General features: G+C 40.1%; 1 protein-coding gene and 1 pseudogene across 3 annotated transcripts in view; both read left to right on the top strand.

Moving 5' to 3' along the window:
* The first annotated feature begins 15,302 nt into the window (after nt 1-15,302).
* LOC147609483 (uncharacterized) lies at nt 15,303-17,619 on the top strand. Of its 2 annotated transcripts, XM_086787620.1 has the most exons (4): nt 16,099-16,585; nt 16,864-16,988; nt 17,081-17,239; nt 17,484-17,619. In XM_086787620.1, exons 1-3 carry the CDS (start codon nt 16,231-16,233, stop codon nt 17,135-17,137), a joined length of 537 nt encoding a protein of 178 aa, XP_086643746.1. In that variant the 5' UTR covers nt 16,099-16,230; the 3' UTR covers nt 17,138-17,239; nt 17,484-17,619. The 2 variants fall into 2 exon arrangements, with proteins under 2 accessions (XP_086643747.1, XP_086643746.1); XM_086787621.1 differs by lacking the exons at nt 17,081-17,239; nt 17,484-17,619 and having other exon boundaries at nt 15,303-16,401; nt 16,508-16,585.
* Nucleotides 17,607-19,738, top strand: part of LOC147609484 (ATP-dependent zinc metalloprotease FTSH 3, mitochondrial-like) — a 45,944-nt pseudogene continuing 43,812 nt past the window's right edge. Inside the window, exons 1-2 of the transcript XR_015264274.1 lie at nt 17,607-17,738; nt 17,903-18,663. The product of XR_015264274.1 is annotated as an ATP-dependent zinc metalloprotease FTSH 3, mitochondrial-like (transcript). The remainder of the gene's footprint in view (nt 17,739-17,902; nt 18,664-19,738) is intronic.

Genomic DNA, 19,738 nt, shown 5'->3' on the forward strand with positions numbered 1-19,738 from the left:
AATCTCAGCAATGTGCCTGTTTTTCGCTCAGTAACTCCATTTTACTGCAGAGTGTATCTGCATGTAAACTGTCTCTGAATACCATTCTTCTTCAAAAATACAGAGAACTCATTGGAGAAGTACTCTCTCCCTCCATATGACCTTAGGCACTTTACATATTTCCTTGTTTGCTTTTCAACCATAACTCTGAAATTCTGAAAATGAGTGAATACCTCACCCTTCTTCATGAAGTATACCCACACTTTCCTTGTGTGGTAATAAATGTCACATAATACCTGCTGCTCTGCAGCCTCCCATAGACATGGTCTTCGTAGGACCCCATACATCTGAATGTACAACATCTAGTGCATTTCTGCTCACATTTCTGTCACGTGGAAATACATGCTTTGTTTGCTTTCCAAATTGGCATGCTTCACATATTTTCTGCATACCTTAACTTTAAACTTTGGCAGCCCTGTCACAATTCCTTTAGTCTGCATAGACTTCATTCTCTGCACATTCACATGTCCAATTCTTTTATGCCAAATGTCTGTGTCTACAACAATTCCTGAACCATTTGCAAACATCGCAGCACTCACTTCAGACATGTTTACATTCAATGTAAACATTCTGCCCACTCTGTTGCCTTTTGCAACCAACCTGCACTTGTCTCTTTAAAGTCTTCAACATCACAACCATCAGGGTTAAACCAAACCTGTAGACCCTGCTCAATCATCTAGCCAACTGAAACTAGATTCTTTGTTATGTTTGGAACATGAAGTACATCTGCAAGGTACTTCACTTTGCCATCCTGCATAGACAATGGCACATCTCCAACATGGGCAATTGGCTGAGCAGTGTCATCCCCTGTTTCCACAAAACCTGGTCTTTCAAGTTTTTTCATCTCCTTGAACCACTCCCCATGACTTATCATGTGGTTCGAGGCACCTGAATCAACGTACCATACATCATCTTTATGTGCTGCTTCAACATTTTTAGACATGGCATTAACGACATACTGCATAACAAATAACCTTTCATTATCCTCATTGTTTCTACTCAAGGATGCATAGTTGTTTTGCTACAATTTCCCATTTTGCATGTCAGCCTGCTTCTTATAACAATCTGTCTGCACATGTCTAGGCTTACCATAATAAAAGCATCCATGTGTATCATTATACTACCTTTGCCAATTTCCACGACCTCTTTGACTCCCCTGCCTCTGAATTGGCCTCTTCCACCTGTGTGTTGTTGTTGAATTCTGCGACTGTTGTTGTTGCTGCTGTTGGCCATAATTCTGATTACCTGTTCGGCCACCTCCTTGGCCACGTCCACGGCCTCCTCTACCTCATCCTCTTCCTGAACTTGTGTAGAAGGCCTGTTGCTCTGAATTGTTTTTGTTTTGTGAAGACTGTTGGTCTCTGCCCAAGCTCTTCTCTTCTATAATCAACATAGACACCAAATCTGTGAAATTGGGAATGTTTTCCCGAGTCTGAATAGACGTCTTGAATGCCTTGTATTGTGGCCCGAGACCACGTAGACAGACTTCCACCTTATCATCATCATCTACTGAAACACCAATAGATGCAAGGGATTCCACAATACCCTTGATCTTCAATGCATAGTCATTCACAGACATACTCTTTTTCTCCACAGTATGAAGTTCATTCTTCAACTATATCTTTCGTGCCTTGGTATTTGTTTCATAGAGTTTTACCAAGGTGTCCCACGCCTCCTTGGGGGACTTGGCATCCTTTATGTGCCCAATCATGGTGTCTTATATACTGATAGAGAGCCAATACATAACTTTTCTGGCTCCTTGGTTCCAATCCTTGAACTCTTTCACATCCGCAGCAGTCGGATTGATCTCCGGTATCTCCGGTGCCTCTTCATGCTCACCTTCTATGTAGTCCTAGTAACCCTTTTCCATCATGAAATTTGTCAACCTGAACCTCCAAGCATGGAAGTTATTCTCATCAAGCTTCTCAGCAACAATCTGGTTTATGCCATCATTTGACATCTTGCCAGACACACAAATTTACCAGAAATAGCACTCTGGTTTGTCCTGCACAAACTGCTATATTTTCTGCAGCGGTCTCGTACTACACTCAAATGTCACAACCAGTGATTTCAATGTGCATACATACACCCAATGGCAATTGTTGACCTCCTTGCAGCACACACAATGTCTGCATAACCAATCTATCTTCCTACAGTTCTTAAAACAGAGTTCTACAGAGAATCGATGACTTACCCACAGTGCTCGAAATCACCTGCTTTCTGAAAAACGGAGGTCCTAACGTGCCCGAAACGCGTTTTTGGCCCAAAAATGGCGTCCAACAAGATAATATATAGCTTTACTCCCGCGAAGAAAGCTCCTCAATTAGAGATCGTTTGCCGATGCCTCTCGTAGAGCTCCCGACAAGGGTGTAGTCGCCAACACAAATAGGAAAGAGTAGATGAAGCTCTTACCCTCGTACCGCTTCCTGTGCTTCTCTTGCTTGCAGCTCAGCCCTTAATATGAACCAGGCTCTGATACTATGAAAAGATGTAGGGGAGAAGAGAGCTTGAGCTCTTGCAAGCACACACACACACTCACAAAACCCTAAAAGAGAACACACTAGGTGAGAGGCTGAAAATCTTCTTCTTCTTCACTCAACACTCAACACACCATATACAAAGATAAGAGTACACACACTATGAAAAGGCACTCAACCAAAAACATACTAGGATTCTCTATAGTGTGAACCCAACTAAATGAGCTGGCGCTATAATTATGCGAGTCTCTAGAATGGCTGTCACACAACCTGTTATCCCACTGGCCGCATATCACCCATGATCTCACCAACCATGCCAGTGGTGTAAGTGTGGAGACCTATTCCCCAGGCGGGTCATCAATGTCCACCACCTCACTAGATGAGCTCGATATCTCAACATCCTGCATGCTGCCACATGCTTTTAAAGCGAGAATTGCCTTAAGTATTCCATCGGACCATTACAGACGCCCATCCAAGTTGTAGATTTGGACACCATTGCTTTATATCTTGAATGTATGAACCTTTGGTGTATCTACGTTGACTCCTTGATGTAAGATAATGGTGGTATCTCTTGTTAACCCTAGGAATGGGTTAACATTCCCCCCTTCTTGATGGCGATCACGTCTTCGTGATCGCGTTGAAGACCTTTGTGTGGGGAGAATGGATAAGCTTTGTCGATGGCTTTGATGTTGAATGACGTTCAATGGTCTTTGTCCCTCTGGAAGGAATAAGAAAAGCTAGTTAGTGAATGAAAAGGTTAGTGGTTTATTGGGAATTGTCCCTCTGGAAGGAATAAGAAAAGGTAGTTAGTGAATGAAAAGGTTAGTAGTTTATTGGGAATTCCTAACGGGGTGGATGGGTGGGGTTTTTTCAGAATGATTGCATTTTTATATTTGTGTGAGCTTTTTTTTGGGGGGTTCTTTGCTCACTCTATTTTTGGCAATCATAAGCAAGGTTACATGTGATTTATATTAGTGGTTGGGGACGCTAAGAGATAATAATAATGGGAGAGAAGAGAGGGAAGGATCTAGAGGAACGTAGACATAACCATCAGGAAAAGATAGTGATTCTCAGTTCCTCATTTGATTCATTGAATCGACATTCATCATTTTAAGAAATTGGCCTTTGATGAAGTCCCTTTGTGTGGCAAGATTCTTTTGAAATGTTGTTGAGCAGGACTTGTTCCTACATGCTTCTTCCCATGTGCTTTTTATGCTTTTTTATATATTTAAGTGCTTTTATGAAGCCGATATACATAAAGTACAAGAAGTGATGTCATATAGACTCTTATTGAACTGCTTTGTGTTAAAGTCGCCAGAGGATTGAAAGAATTACGTCGACTTGCGAGGCTAATATAGATATCTTCTCTAAGGATTGGATTGATTTATGAAGATGGTAGCATCATTTGGAGAGGTTTGTAATTTGAAAGAAAATCCCAAGCGATGGGTTATACCATTGACCAGGCTTTCGCCCACCATGGCTCCCCCATCCAAAGATGTACCTAGAAGTTGTGATGGTGAGGATTTGGTGAAAATGTTATCTAGTTCATGAGTATGTATATGTACTCATGGAGCAGCTACTACATTAACATAGCCAAAAGAATAGTAAGCTATAAGCTTAACAAAATATAATGGCTATTGAAGATCCTTGGGAGTTCATTGTGATTTTTATCACTTCTATAGGTAGGCCATATGTGTGACTCCCTTGTGTTTGTGTTTTTTTCTTTTTTTAAATACCACCTTATGAGCAGCAGGTTCTTGTGGCTACTCCCCTTTTTGAGAGAATAGGTTCTTATATCTGTTGCGTAGCTTCTTCACTTACGCTTCACATCCAGAGGGGGTGTTTGATGTGCTCATAAGTCTCCGTTTGCAGACGTGGGAATCGATTCTTGAATTTTTAGCTCAACTATTATTATAGGTAAGACTACTGGTTGGTTACCATTGGGGTTGCTTACACACACAAGCTCTTGTGTAGGTGCTGAATGCACGAGAGTGGTTAAGTGAGTTGCTTTGGTGTTGTTGGGTTTCCATTCTTGTCGAACTTTAGGTGAAGCTGTTGGGGTTGAAGTGAGTTGCTTTGGTGTTGTTGGGTTTCCATTCTTGTCGAACTTTAGGTGAAGTTGTTGGGGTTGAAGTCGATGGTAAGGCTTTCTTCACGTTGTTCGACTTTGGCAACCATATGATGGGATTACCATCATAGTATCCTTGTTGTTGAAGCACATGCACAGGCACCCACCTTTGATTATAAATTAGTGGCTGATGCTTTTGGTGCTGAGGTGTCTTTCTTTGTGCAAGATTAGGAGACTTTTTGATGTGCTTGGGAATCCAAGCTTCAGTATTATCTTGGTAGTACACTTATGCTTACATTAATCTTTTTGGTACCCACACTTGTTGACTTGCTGGAGTTCTTTGAGGAACTCTCATAGGCTTTTGTGGTGGACGGTGTTGTGGAGTACTTTTCTTTTTCCTTGGCCTCTGTTTGCTACGTTGAGGAAGAGGCTTTGACTGTCGAGGCACCCAAATTTGATTGGCACCTTCGTAGTAGCCTTGAGCAACAAGTAGCTGCTTATCCACCCATATTTTGATACCATTAAGATACCTTGATTTTTATTATCTTGGTGGATTTTTCTTTTTAGTTACAGTGGAAGGTTGTGGGCCTTCCGACACATTGGTTGGCATTGAGGTTGTAGGTTTGAGACTCATGAGTATTTTTTATGGTGATGCGGCTCGAGTCTCTTGTGGAGTGGCTGTCAATGAGACGAGGCTAGTGCAACGTGGCGGTGTGACAACGCTCGCGCGGGAGGCATGATGGAATTGCTTCTTAAGGAGTTGTAGAGCTTGGAGACCTCAAGGGTTATGATCTTGGCCATTGGAAATATCACGACAGTTGCGGTTCACCAGGTAATCTCTTGTTGGGGAGTTAGGGTGAGCCATAACATTTTTGGTGCTGCTGCCAGGGAGTCATTCCTTGGCTTTTTCCATCGTTTTTCCTCTAATCTACGCATTATCCATTGCCCATTATCTTGATTAATGGTTTCCAATGAAAAATATGTGGATTTGATGGAGATTTGTGTGTGATTTTGTGAGAAATAGCTCTCTTTTTGTTTTTGTAAAGAATGCTTTTTGCTTAATTTGTTGTTTTTGTTGTTAATGTGGTTTTTCATGTTCTTAGGGCATGCACATAGTTTGTATTAGGCTTAGTTTGCATCCATTGCATCAAACAATGTAATATAATGTAATTTTTAGTGAATGTTAGCTCTAGTGTTAAACATAGAACTAAAATCATTAATTTTAGCTTAATTTGCGTGTTTTTTGTAAAAATTATTTACATTAGAGTGTTAACAAGCATTAGGAGTAGCTTAATCCTTCAAAAAATTTCTCAAAACCATAAAAAAACCTTTAAATCGACTAATTTCTCTTAATGGACTGGTTTTTGTCATTAAGGGTGATTAATCTTGTTCAAGAGGTAAAAAATTTTAGAAAATGTGTTAATTGGGATCCAAATTGATCATGTAAGTAGTTAAAATTAGTGTTTTTGAGTGTTTTGAAAGCATCTACATGCTTCAAAACACCTAATTACATCAATTTCTTCATCAATTGGAGAAATTTGACTCTCTTTTGCTTAATTTTGCCCTAAAAGAAGAGACCAAAATTAAGAGTCTAATTAATCTCCTATTTTAGATTAATTTAAACATTTGTTGATGTACATAGCTTAGCATTCCCTTGCTCTATCCAATGATGTACTCAATTGTGTGAATTAATTAGGGATTAGTGGTTAATTAGAGTCCTTGATTAGTGTAAAAGAGAGAAATATTAGTGAAAGAATTAATCTTGATTAATTATTAATTACTTTTTTAATATAAATCATTAAGGCTAATGAGCATTCAATGAGTAGATGCCCATGAGTTGTCAAATTATCCATTTTGGGGGTCATTTATGAAGGGTGTCAGGGGGTGTCATAAAAAGATTGACTTTTTTTATTCCCACTTAGCTTTTCGAGAAAATGCGCATATAGGGAAATTCGAATTTTCCACTAGACTCCAAAAATAAAAAATTTAAAAAAATAGTTCACGCGTGAATCATTTTCTGCACTCTCACACCCTAAGACCCAACACAAGACTGATGGTGGCAGGAAGTACGCTTCACGTCCTAGGGATCCGCGCCCAAAAAATAAAAATAAAATTGGTTCACGATGTGAACCCTAAGGTGTTTCACAACGTAAAACAATCCTCACATTTTTTTTTTTAAAACCATGTGAGACATGTGTCTCACGGTTCACGGTCTCTGTGTCTCACGGCCTAAGCGTCTCACGGCCCAAGTATCTTACGGTTCTTTCACGGCCTGTGTCTCACAGCCCAATTGTCTCACAGCCTAAGTGTCTCACGCCTTGAGACAAAACAAAACAAAACAGAATTAATAAAATCTGTAAAGTCCGATTTATGCTGTGAATTGCACCTTGCTAGTTCACGACGTGAAAGAGTGTTCGTCGACCAAAAAAAAGACTCTAGAAAACACCCCTGTTTGGAGGCTCGTATCCCTGAAACCGTGAATCCGATGAAGGCACTCTAGTGCTCATTGGAAAGCCAACATCGAGCTCTTCAAATTTGGATTTAACCATCCAAAGTCAAAATCAATCGTTTTGACTACTTTTTGAGGGTCTAAACGATAAAATCACGAACAACTTAGGGAGACAAAGTTGTAGTACTCCAAAAATACTACAACTCTCTCATACAGAGTTTTTCCAAATTCCTTTTGGACCACCTTCAAAAATGTGCTGTGAAACAGGGAAAAATTTCTTGGAAACATTTTCAACTGTGATGGAAAATAGGTTTTAGGACCTCCTCTTCCATTTGGGAAGAAGTTACTAGCATGCACTTTTTTCGGAAAAATATCCCTAAGAGGTCGTTCACGTGCATGTAGCGTCTAAGCTAATTAAGACAAACAAACGCTCGTTTGACCCAACGAAAAGTGTGCCAGGCCTCTTGAGACTGTAAAACGGACTGTGATAAAATCTAAAAAGCAAAAAAAAAAACATGTGTACTTGCTCATTAAAAGATCAATTAGTAACATCAAGACGTGCAACGATAGAGAGACTATGTGGGTCGACACCCTCACTGAACCTAATGGTGGCTGACATCTTCAAGCCATTGAGATCTATGCCCTAATTGCAACTCCCAATACCATTGGCCATGCCTACAACAAGCGTTTCATCAAGTTTTACACCCCCTGTCACTTCAATCCCATCGGACTTTGGTCCTTTACCTAACATTCCCACCAATCTTATAGGTACCAACCCTTTTCAACCCATAGATGCCCACACTGTAGAGATATTGACTAGTCTAGGAAGGGGTCACAAAATACAACTCTAAACATCTTAATTGTACAAAACATGCAATTGTCCATCGTACCCTTAAATGTTCTTATACGCTTATAAGCCAAGGCATGAGAAACAGTAAAAAAGAATGCAAAAAATAGCACTTCGAAATGGGTAGCAGAACATGCCTTAAAGCAAAAACCATAAGAGAAAACAAAACCTTTTAAACCCAGGAAAAACAAGGGAGATCAAACTATCCAAACCAAAGGTGAATTAAAGGACATGGAAAGGATCATGTGGAGGACATAAACCCAAAAGAGCCAAAGCTACACATGATGCAGAAGCATCCACCTCAAAGGCCACCACACAAGCCATAAAACCCATATGTGCAACACAAAATACAAAAGCCTAAAAGAAAACTCGATCTCGTTGCATAGGCAAACATAATGAAAACCTGATGATCCAAAGAAAGTCTGAAGATGAAACAAGTTTTAGTACGTCACTTAGTGAGGATGAAACAAGTTCTGATTCGTCACTCAGTGTACTTAATAGACCAATCAAGAAACTAGAACCCACCCAACCACCCCAAATTGAAAATCATGATCATATGACATATGCGGAACGCATAAAGCAAGCTCAAGAGAGCATGCTTAGCATGGTTGAGTATCTTACAGAATCACCAGTTGTGATTGAACCTAATAATTCCCATTCTAAAAAAGCAATCAAAATACAAAACCCAGAGGAGCACCACTTCCCCTTTCAAAAGGAAGACATACTCTCTACAGAAGAGTCATTAGAGACAGAATGCACGAATTATACGGTTGAGAAAGCACGTGAGGAATTCGATGAATTCCTTACGAAATTAAAGCAATCTCTCAAAACCTCGTTTGGAGGAATGCTCTTCTCTCATGGTGGTGGTGAAGCCAATATAGCATTAGCACTTGCATCTTTAAGGGCTCAACATGAGTTATACCAAGACATAAAGAGCTACATAGGACACGATTGTGAGGATTCGCAAGTTTCTAAACAGAACTCAGTTAGAATTGTCAGAGGACCAAGTGTGCCATTGTACACATTGGGTACACTCTCTTGAAAAAGTTGAGAGCCAAAAAGAGAACGAAAGTGAATGGGAATATGAAATAGAAACGAGATCTGAAGCTAAAACATAAACTGAAACATCCGTGGTTCCTCTTGAAGATTCTATCATGGTACGGTTAGATTTCCCTATACAGGCAATGATGTTAACGCGCATTAATTAGCCCTCGAGTGTTAAAACCCTAAGATCTCTCTAGATAATTATCATGCATAAACCAGGCATAAATTCATCCACCCAACCACCCCTGTGCCCAAGGGATGCACACATGAATTACAATGAAGTACCTCATACCTTAACCTTGATATCCCATACCATCAAGAGATATGCCTTCATTCCAGCAACATATAGCTCTAGCCTGAAATGGTAGGTGAGTAGATACAATCCTCTACACAAGAGAATATCCCTTGAGTGTGCCCCATGTCCTTATTATATAGGAGGGCCCTCAAGTGACTCTTGACTCTCCAATTCCCATGTGTGACCCTTGGATGCCTGACCCTAACCTCAACCGACTCCCAAGTCGAATCCTCCATTTCCCTATATTTTCACATAATTTTAACCTCAGGGATTAGTCGACTACGAAGTTTGCTTTCCCTGAATTCAAGTATCTTTTCAGGTTCATGTGGAACATAGGATAAATCTTCGACTTCAACAACGAGTTCTTGAGGAGTAATTGTGTTATCCTCACCTCCCAGTTTCTCTTTCAATCTACTAACATGAAAGACTAGATGAACTCTAACATGTGGAGGAAGTTTTAGTTCATACACAATCGTGCCAATCCGATGTATAAGTCAAAATGGACCACAATATCTAGGAGATAATTTCGAGCATTTTCCTCTTGATAAAGTCTGAGAGTCTTTAGGAACTTTTAAATAAACCAATGCTCCTGGTTCAAAAGACCGAGGTGAGCGTCCTCTATCAGCATAAAACCGTGCCCTACCCCGAGCACCCCTGATCCCGAGCTTCGATCAACATTTCTTGCATATCACGCAAGAAATCCATCAATGCATCAAGCTCAATGTCCTTAAGACCGACATCAATAGGTGCCCTGGGTTGATACCCATACATAAGCATGAACGGACTAAAACCAGTAGCCGTATATGTTTAGAACTGTTATATAGGCAAATTCCATCAATGGAAGATACTTTTCCCAAATTGATGGTTTTCCAGAGACATATGCACGAAGCATATCCTCTACAATCTGATTCTCACGCTCTGTTTGCCCATCAGAATGCGGATAATCAGAGAAACTCATACTCAAGGTAGTTTTCTCGTTGTAAACCATTCGAAATAAAGTAGGAAGACATGGCATTATAACAGCAGGAACCAGGGATCCATCGGCGGCTTGACGTACCCACATCTACACAAGGAATTATCGGCGTCCCCTGAGTTACCCATATTAACATAGGGAGTCATCAATGTCTCGATGAGTCACATATGTATATCCGTAAACCATCAAGTGGACTATATAAATCACCTAAAGGACAGAACTTAAAGAAAGAAATGCCAACAAAGGAAGAATCCAAAATTTCTTAATTCAAACACAACAAGATAAACTCATTGAACTCTAAAGAAAGAGATTTCAACAAGTGAAAATGCTGACGAGATTACACTCATCAAAACATGCAGGCTATAGATAAAAGAAGTTTATTTAAAGAACGCCTACACTATAACTTCCCCAGTATGCCGTCTAGGAAATATAAATAAAATCCTTTATAAAAGAAATGAGATGGCCTTATCCTAGACTTTCACATACTAAAACATGTCTCTATATACCTGAGACCACATTAAGGAATAACTCTTTTCGAGTACATCATTAGAAAGCAATTTAGATTATTAGCGCCTTTCTAATGATAACTACCCAATAAACACAATAAAGCTGGGGTAGAAAAATAGCAATTCACCTAGATACGTAAGCAACTAGGTATCTAAGTTGGAATATGTACAAGAGTACAAGGAACATAATCTAAAATTACGTGCAAAAATGAAGGCAAATGCTACCTTCAAAGCACATGATATTATCCAAAAGATCCTCATAAAACCATGGATAGAAGCATAGAAGCACCTCGAATCCATGAAAACCATAGTTGATTATAAAAATTAATGCATGCCATCTAATGGTCATTAATCATGCCAAAAGAAGCATTAAACTTGGTGGCCAACTCATCAATCCAAAGTATATGAACTTGGTGTTATTCAAGCAAAACTCTAAAGTAAAAAAGTGAAACACGTGTGTACCATTCATTAAAAACCCCTAGACACAAGTGATCTAAGCAGAACCTGATGAGTCCATATAAAACTTGGATACCATCCAATAAAATCCACCAAAACAACTAGATCAACTAACCCATGAACTCTAAATAACCCTCGAAAATAAGAATTCTCGAGAAAAAGGAATTACCATGATTTTTTTCTAATTTTATAGGGCCTCAAAATATGCTAATTTTGAATTCTACCAAACCTCTCTTATGGCATTCCAACCTATCTTTTTCTAGAAAATTTTTAGCAATTAGATTTGCCAAAATACCATTGATATTTTATAAATATCGATTTCTAGGATTTCTAAAAATAATTTCTAGAATATTCTTGATTTCTCTTGAGAATCCCATCGTTCACGAAATTTCCAATTCCGCCCGACAATTCTCAAATCCAATTAAAATTTACAATTTTAATAGATTTTCTAAATTTTTGGGCAAAAAATAGACTTTTAAAGGAATTTAAATGGTCACGGGTGCCCGAATGGACACACCACATGCCAATCACCAATCCCACATTTTCCAAAAATTTAAAATAACCTTTGTCTAATTTTTCACTAATTTCTAAGAATTTTTAAAAATAATTTCCACTAATTTAAAATAACCTTTGTCTAATTTTTCACTAATTTCCCGAACGCATTAGAATACGAACGGTCTAAAAATTTTGGAATCCCAATGGTCTTCCCGGAATACGAAAAGCCAACAGTTTTGGGAAAATGAAAAGAAAAGAAAAGAAAAAAAAAGAAATGTGAAAGGTCAAAAGTTTCCAGAATCCAAAAGGTCAAAAGTTTCCAGAATCCAAAAGGTCAAAAGATCCTCGGAATTCGGAAGGTCAATTGGTTTCCCGGAAATTGGAAAGCCAAAAGGCTCCAAGAAATAAATTTTTAGGAAAAAAAATTTCAGAGAAGAAAAAAAATTCAAACCTCTTTTTTTCTAAAGCTTTTTTTTTAAGTTTTGAAAAAAAACTCTTTTTTAATATTTTAAAAGCTTTAATTAAAAAGTTTCATTACAAGCACTTACCAATGCCATGTGACATAGGGGGACATGACAAAAGATGGCTAGGCTAGGGTAACCAGCTGCTCCTATATATACAACCATGGGTTGAGCTGGGTAACCAGCTGCTCCTATATATACAACCATGGGTTGAGCTGGGGAAGTGGACCTTTGGATAGTAAATAGTAAGCTGTGAACAAGAAGCTTTTATTATTAAGGTAGGACAACCAACAAGAAGGTGTCAATATCGACCATAATAAGATGACTAATAGGAAGAAGTAGGTGGGTCCTAGTTTTGTGTCACTTTGGAGGGCAAATCAAGCTACGTTCTACACCAACAAGGGCAATTATAGCAAATCACTACAAAGAGGTTGGTACATGTCCAATCTAACAAGGGGCATTTAACTCGATATGAGACTTTCTTGACTAAGTTGGGTTAAAGAGAGCCAACAAGGGTATGGATAGTATTGAAAATTTGGGTCTGCATCGACATTATGTCAATGAGAGTAGTTAAGTTCTTGATTAAAAGGGAGGTAAGAGGTCTCCCAAACATAACTTTGTTGTATTTGCTCAAGATTAATAATAAGAGAGAATGATGAATGTAAGTTGGTGAGAAAAGGAGAAAAAGGGTAGAGATACCTTGTGTCATGGATAATGTAATTAGAACGATACGATGAAGTTGGATGATGTAATTGGGATGATCTTACGGAGTTCACATGAGAAAGTTTAGGTGGCACATGCTAAGAGTCACTTATGCATGCTTTGCTCTCTTGAGCTATAAATTTATTTACTCTCTTGCTCACTTTATGTGGGATATTTATGTATGTAATCATTTTGATATTGAAATATTATTATTGTTTTTATTAATGTTTGATTTTTAATCATGGAGTTAGTGCTTTGCTTTGATCCTCCCTAGCTTGGATCTTTCAAAATTTACGTACTTCAAAAAAGGACCAAGATTTAAAGAGACTTTTGCGCCTACAATAAGACTCACCACAATTTGTAGTGTTTTTGCCTTAGCAACACATGCAGAATGCCCAAGGATGTAGACATATGCATATCATACTTTCATTAATGCAAACGTCAAGGAGAGGGTATTCTACGTTGAACAACCCACTCGGGCTGCATTCTTCAATTAAAAAAAGGATGCCCTTTGAGCATGGTACTATCTTACCTTCAGATGAAAATTTGTATGTTTTCTCCAAGCATGGCATGCATGTGGCCGTCATTCTTTATGTTTCTTTATATGGATGACCTCATCTTGACCGGGAACAATGAAGAGAACATCCCACAAATGCAACATATGCTTAGTGAAGAGTTTGATACGGTGACTCTTGGGCTCATGCACCTCTATTTGGGATCAAAGATTGAGTCTGATAGCATATCTTCATCAATTAGTAAAAATATGATGGGGAGATATTGAAGGCATTTAACATGGGCAAAATTGGTCCCAATGGATATTGACAAGATGTTATTCATCAAAAGATGTTATTGGATGAACCGCTATACTCAAGCTCTTAATTAGTGTATCAAGAGAAGGTTCTAGATGAATCGCTATACTCTTGCTCTTAATTAGTGTATCAAGAGCAAGTTCTCAAATAATCCCTTCGAGAATTATTGGAAGGTAGGGATGTGAGTGTTGAAACACATCAAAGGCACATAGAGGTACATCATCAGTTATACTTTCAAGATTAATAATAAGAAGCTATCTACCTTTGACGCCTTCAAAGGTTGAGTATTAAGAAACATTAGTGCCAACATGCTTAGTATGGTCAAGAAGGATTCTAAAGAGTGGAAATAGAGTAAGAGTGAAGTATTGCAACAAATACACTTGCACAGCAATTCCAAAGAAGCATGTGTTTCATGCTTACATGAAACACATTAAGATCTAGAATCACTAATCTACTGTCCACAATAAAGAGTTTTATTAACAACTTCACAAAGCTTTTGGGAGAAATATTTTTGGTGTTATATTTAGTATCAGGTCAAAAAGGTATCTTTAGTAGCGATTCAAAAAGGAATCGGTAGCTCATGCTCCACTTGGATGGATCCTATTTTGACATTGGATGGTGATTGTTGGTTAGAGCAATGGCTTAGGTACATTCTCTCTCTCAAAAGAAGAGACGACTTAGGTATGTTTGGCACATTTCCAAACAGGTTACAGGTGCTAAGGGTTACACGAAAACTTTCTTTGTGAGACACCTCCTACTTGAGTCTAGAGGTGTTCGGATGGGCTTATAAGTTGCACTGAGTTTTGATCTCTTGTTTAAAACCCGACAAGGAATAGTTGACCATTCTTGATCCCCTCATTCATCTTTTTTTCATCTACCTCTGTTGTATGTCAACGCCCTTGTATCTTTTGTGCATACCAACTTTGTCTCCATAGTTCTTATTGAGTTCCACCATGGGAGCATTTGTGGCGTTGTCTATTTTTACGAGTAATTTCAATATTCATTTCGAGAATATAATAGTAAAATAAATACTGACATAAAGTGCTTCATGGGTACTAGGCTAGAGCTATTTTAGTATCAACTCTAAGAGCCAGGTTAGCAATATACATCTTGAGAAAATACAAAATACCACCTCATGTTGGGAGCGATACAAGCAAAAACAGAGGGAGATTTCTTACACACGCACGCATTGTAAATTGGGCGGCCTCAATCAGCACCTTCCAGAAAACGTCCCCCGTAGTGTGGAAGCGGCGTAGTTTGCCGGGCGTTTTAGACTGTAAATGTCGCTCCGGCTGGCTGGAGAAACCAGCAATTTGATCGGCAGCCGGGCGGGTCATGTCACCTCCTCAGCTCTACTGCGATCTTGCCTGCGTCCTCTTGTAAGTGAGAGAGAGAGAGAGAGAGAGAGAGAGAGCTCGTCTGCGTGCCATGCATGAAGTTTTATTTCTGGAAACAAAGCCTCAAAAGCAGCACAATACCTGTCTTTATGTCATGCATGCTCACGTCTGTTCACTTGATGCACTCCTGTGTGCAGGTTATTGCAAGGTCTTTTTGTAATGCTAGGGTTTTTTTAAGGTTATGTTTCTGTCAGATACACCAGGTTTTAATGCCGTGCTGTGTTTCTGTCAGATACACCAGGTGTTTTAATGCAATGTTTTTTTGTTGTTTTTTCTCAAAAAAGAAGAAGAACAACCAGGCTCGTTAGTCTCTGAAGCAAGAGAGGGGTATTGCAAGTAATGCTAAATAATTTTATTCTATTAAAATGATTTTTTTAGCAGTTGAAAAACCATATACCAGGAGCAGAAAATTAAAGAGGACATGGCAAAAAAATTAAGGGTATTGCAAGCAAATGCTCTCTTTTGCCTGGGTAGAAAATGAGCCATCCATTCGTAGAGTTTCCCTCCTTGTTTGGAGTGGGGACGTGGATGCAGCCATGTCCACAGTTTACAGTGTGAAGACATACATCATCATGGTCCTTGTGAAGAACATCCGTATCTTTCTTCTTAGCTCTACATGAGTGGGCACGAGAAGACAACCATGTCCGGGGCTGGGGCCTTTGGCCCGTAGTTTAAAAGGGGGGATCATTCTGCCCTTTTTCAAGAGTGCATGCCTGTTCTGTTTCGCACACACGGGAAGAAATAGCAGAGGATGGCTATTGCAAGGGTTTACGATCTCAAAAAGTGTTGACATGGATCTTTTTTTAAAAGGATATTGCAAGGGTGTGTCAGATCAGCATCTTCGTAGTTGGAGGAAGCTTTACTTACCAAATATTATTTGTGCTGATCCCTGAGGTTTAACCTTTGTGCTTCGGTGGATGTTCGCCTCCTGTTAGGGCTGGCTGGTCTTGATCAGTGGGGGACTGGTGCATACAGCGATGTCGTGGGTTTGTGATGCAGCAGCAGGTCATCATAGGGCCTGTGAGAGAGGCCTGTATGTATAGAAGTTTGTGGAACAGGTGTAGCATGAATATGCATAGGTGGTTTTGCCTTTGAAATTCTGTCTCAACCTTTTGACGATATGCTGCACAACATGTAGTAAATCTTTATATTTCATCTTTCGACTTTAGAACCAGAAGCTGATTGCACAGCACACTTGGCCTTGTGCATCTGATGGTTAACATTTACAGGGTTTCCATTTGTCTCGAAGGGTATCGTCTGTTTTCAGCTCAGTTCACTCACTTGGGACATTGGGCCAATCAAATTTTCAGAATTATTTGTCTGGATGGTCATCCCAGATTTCTAGAACTCGTTTACATCACAGTGACACTCTGGGAAAACATTGTAAGAGACATCATCACTAATTGGATAAGTATATTGCAAGCAATTTGTGAAGATGCATGGTTTATTGTGTGGTCAAGTGGGTATTTCGATTGCTTTGGTTATTCAGGGTTTGAAAATCTCTTCTGCAAAAGTAGAGAAGCTGGCCAAAAGGGGTATGCAAACACCAAATTGGGTTCTAGATCTGGTGAGATTGTTTTCCTCTTACTGTTTTTGCCACATGCGTCATTGTACAAGCTCTTAATGTCTCCTTGGGCTCATTGGGTTTTGCAATCCATTTGCTCACGTATGACTAATTTTCAAGAGTGGTTGGGGTTTGAACTCACGTTCTCTTGGTAGGCTGGGTTGTGAACTGACCACTCAGGCAAGAGACCACTGATTGTATGGTATGAGCATCATCGTGACAGTTGAGAGTCTACTTGCTAACAGGCCTGCTATGAGTTGTTTTTTTTGTGTGAACTGTAGGAGAGCCAGAGCGTCAAGAAGAAGAGTTTCCAGATCGGAGCCACATCTATTTTGTCATCTTTGTCCTTTCTATTGTTCTCTATTGTGCATTTGTGACGTGCACACGATTTGATAAAGCAAACGAGGTAGGTACATGCTTTTAAGGACTCATATGACCATGCCTTTTGCAAGCTTGTTATGCTGATTTTTTGTTTTTTTGGTTTGTGCTGAATCACAGATTAGTTTTGAAGACTTCAGAAGGGATTTGTTGGAGGCCTGTATAATAGAACATTAGCCAAAGTGTACATAAGGGGGACTCAACTGTCAAGTCCTAGTGACAAGCAGCACTCACAGGATGGGTTGAAAGGAGCAAGATACATGTATTGCTTTAACATTGGTATGGCAATGAAGCTGATGGTGGTCGGGCTTGTAAGGGTCTTTACAGACATTTCACCCCACCCATAGGACAGACAGAGGTTGGATGGGGGAGACTCCCTTCCCCCAAGGGACATGCGGGTGGGATCTCCCCCTTTAAGGAATGGGAAGTTATGACTATAAAGCCCATAGGTTAATTCACCATCTTGCTCACTGTTGTAGTAAGTTGGGCGATGAACATGTCTCTGTTTATTTGTTGAATGTAGGTAGTGTGGAGTCCTTTGAAAAAAGGCTTGAAGATGCCCAACGCACCATAGGTTTAAGACAATGTGATTATCTACAGACTACATGTGGTATATGTGGCTCATCCTTGTTGGCTTTCTTTGTGATACATCTACCCACACACACTTTTCTGGTTCATACTTTTGTTGGAGATCTTTTCATTCATAAGATTACGTCGTCGGTTTCGAAAGACAGGGGAACCACAGGTGGCAACACCAGCTAATATCAGTGAAGAGAAGGTTTGCCACACTTCCTTCCTTCATGTTTATGGGTGTAAGGGAATATCGTTTTTAAGGCTATTCAGGAAGTGGGCTTTTGACAATCTTTTTGTCATTGGGCCAAGGATTTAAAAAAAGGTTGCAATGAGGGCTTACATGCCTTTTCAGTTTTTTGCATCTCCCAGGTCACATTCAAAGATGTTGCAGGATGCCATGATGCAAAGACAGAGCTAATGGAGTTTGTACATTTTCTGAGGAACCCAGAAAGATTTGAAGCTTGCATACGAAAAGGTGCCCTTTTAACTGGTCCTCCAGGTAGTGGAAAGATGATGCTTGCAAAAGCAGCAGCAAATGAGGCTGGGGTCCCTTTCCTACCAGTATGTGGGTCAGAATTCATGATATGCATATTGGTGTGGGACCTTCAAGAGTAAGGGACCTATTTGAAGAGGCTAGAGGGGCTGCCCCAAGCATAATCTTCATTGATGAGGTTGATGCTGTCGGTCGATCCAGGGCTAATCCAGACTTAGCTGAAGGAAGCCAGGACAGGAATAGCACACTAAACCAGCTTCTAGTGGAAATGGATGGCTTTTTCAAGCATGTCAAGTGTGGTGGTACTTGCAGGCACAAATCGGCCGGACACTTTGGATCAGGCACTCCTCAGGCCCGGTAGGTTTGACCGAAACATCGAACTTGATCGACCAGGTTTCAAGGAAAGGGACAGATTTTTTTAATCCATTTGAAGAAGCTCAAGTTGAATAATGCAGCTTCTCACTTTGCTGAGAGATTGGCTGCACGCACATGATCAGGCTGTGTAGGAGCGGACATAGCCAACATTTGTAATGAAGCTGCTCTGGTTGCAGCAAGGAATGATGGAAATTGTCTCTCCATGGAACACTTTGAAGCAGCCATTGACAGGGCCATTGTTGGACTTGAAAGAAAACACAGGGTCTGTTCCCTTTCTCATTATGTTTCTTGATTTCACTCGTGTCTGGAGAAATGCCTTGTTCTCATTCGAGTTTATCTGTATTTAATGCTTGAATTGCCTAGGTACTGCACAATCAGGAAAACAAACAAGGGTTCCATGCAGAAATTACCTCTTGACTTTAGGTCTGCTTGTAATCTGCATCCAAAGCACAAGACAACCTTCACTAACTACTGAGAGATTACCTGGACCCCAAAGATCATTCATCATTAGCCAATCTCTCCAACCAACCATACGCCTGATTGCTCCAGATCACTCGAGCGCATGGACAGTTGACCTAGTGAGAGCACCTGGACGCAGGGCCTTCACACCACCTTGCCTTTGATCTACTGCCATACGTGTCCTGTACAGTGCATGCCAACATCCCTTGGGGTCGGCAGCTCAAGACCCACCTCATAGACTGGATCTAGGTGTGACATGCATAGTAGAAGTCTTCTGATTAAGGTGTGCTAAACTTTGTGCTATGGTGCAATTATCTTCAATTGAAGAGATGAGAAGAGAGAGTGAGCCAGGTACACACTATTGAGTCCCAACTAACCCACTCAAGGGTCCCCACCTTGCGGTGTATTTGCTTGCATTACTGGATCTGTAAATTTTACAATGCTGGATCTGGATGATCTGTGTGAACTGTGTACTGACCTTTGTGGGCTGAGTGTGGAGGCTGAACTAGAGGCATGGCTGGGCTCAAACAGGCTGGTTTTGTGCACGATTGAGCTGCTTGCTGGTCTTTGAAAGTGTTACAACAGTGTAGCGGAAGTCTTCTTAATCGTGGTTAATGATGTGTTAGTTGCTAGAGAGAGAGAGAGAGAGAGAGAGAGAGAGAGAGAGAGCATACATATATATACCCGATGGGGTCCCAAGCACCCACTTAAGGGCCTCCCCTCCAAAGAGAGTATTTTCTTTGATTGCTGCAAGAGAATGAGTCCCAACTGAGATTGACCCGATCTTGGGTATTCCCACAGTGAATTACCCTCTTTTAGATGATGACTTGGTTGCCACATCGTCCTCAGTGCTTGAAGCTAACAGATTGACGGAGCCT

The sequence above is a fragment of the Cibotium barometz genome, chromosome 51, assembly GCF_041138505.1.
Source record: "Cibotium barometz isolate CiBa-2024 chromosome 51, ASM4113850v1, whole genome shotgun sequence".
NCBI classification, from domain to species: Eukaryota; Viridiplantae; Streptophyta; class Polypodiopsida; order Cyatheales; family Cibotiaceae; genus Cibotium; species Cibotium barometz.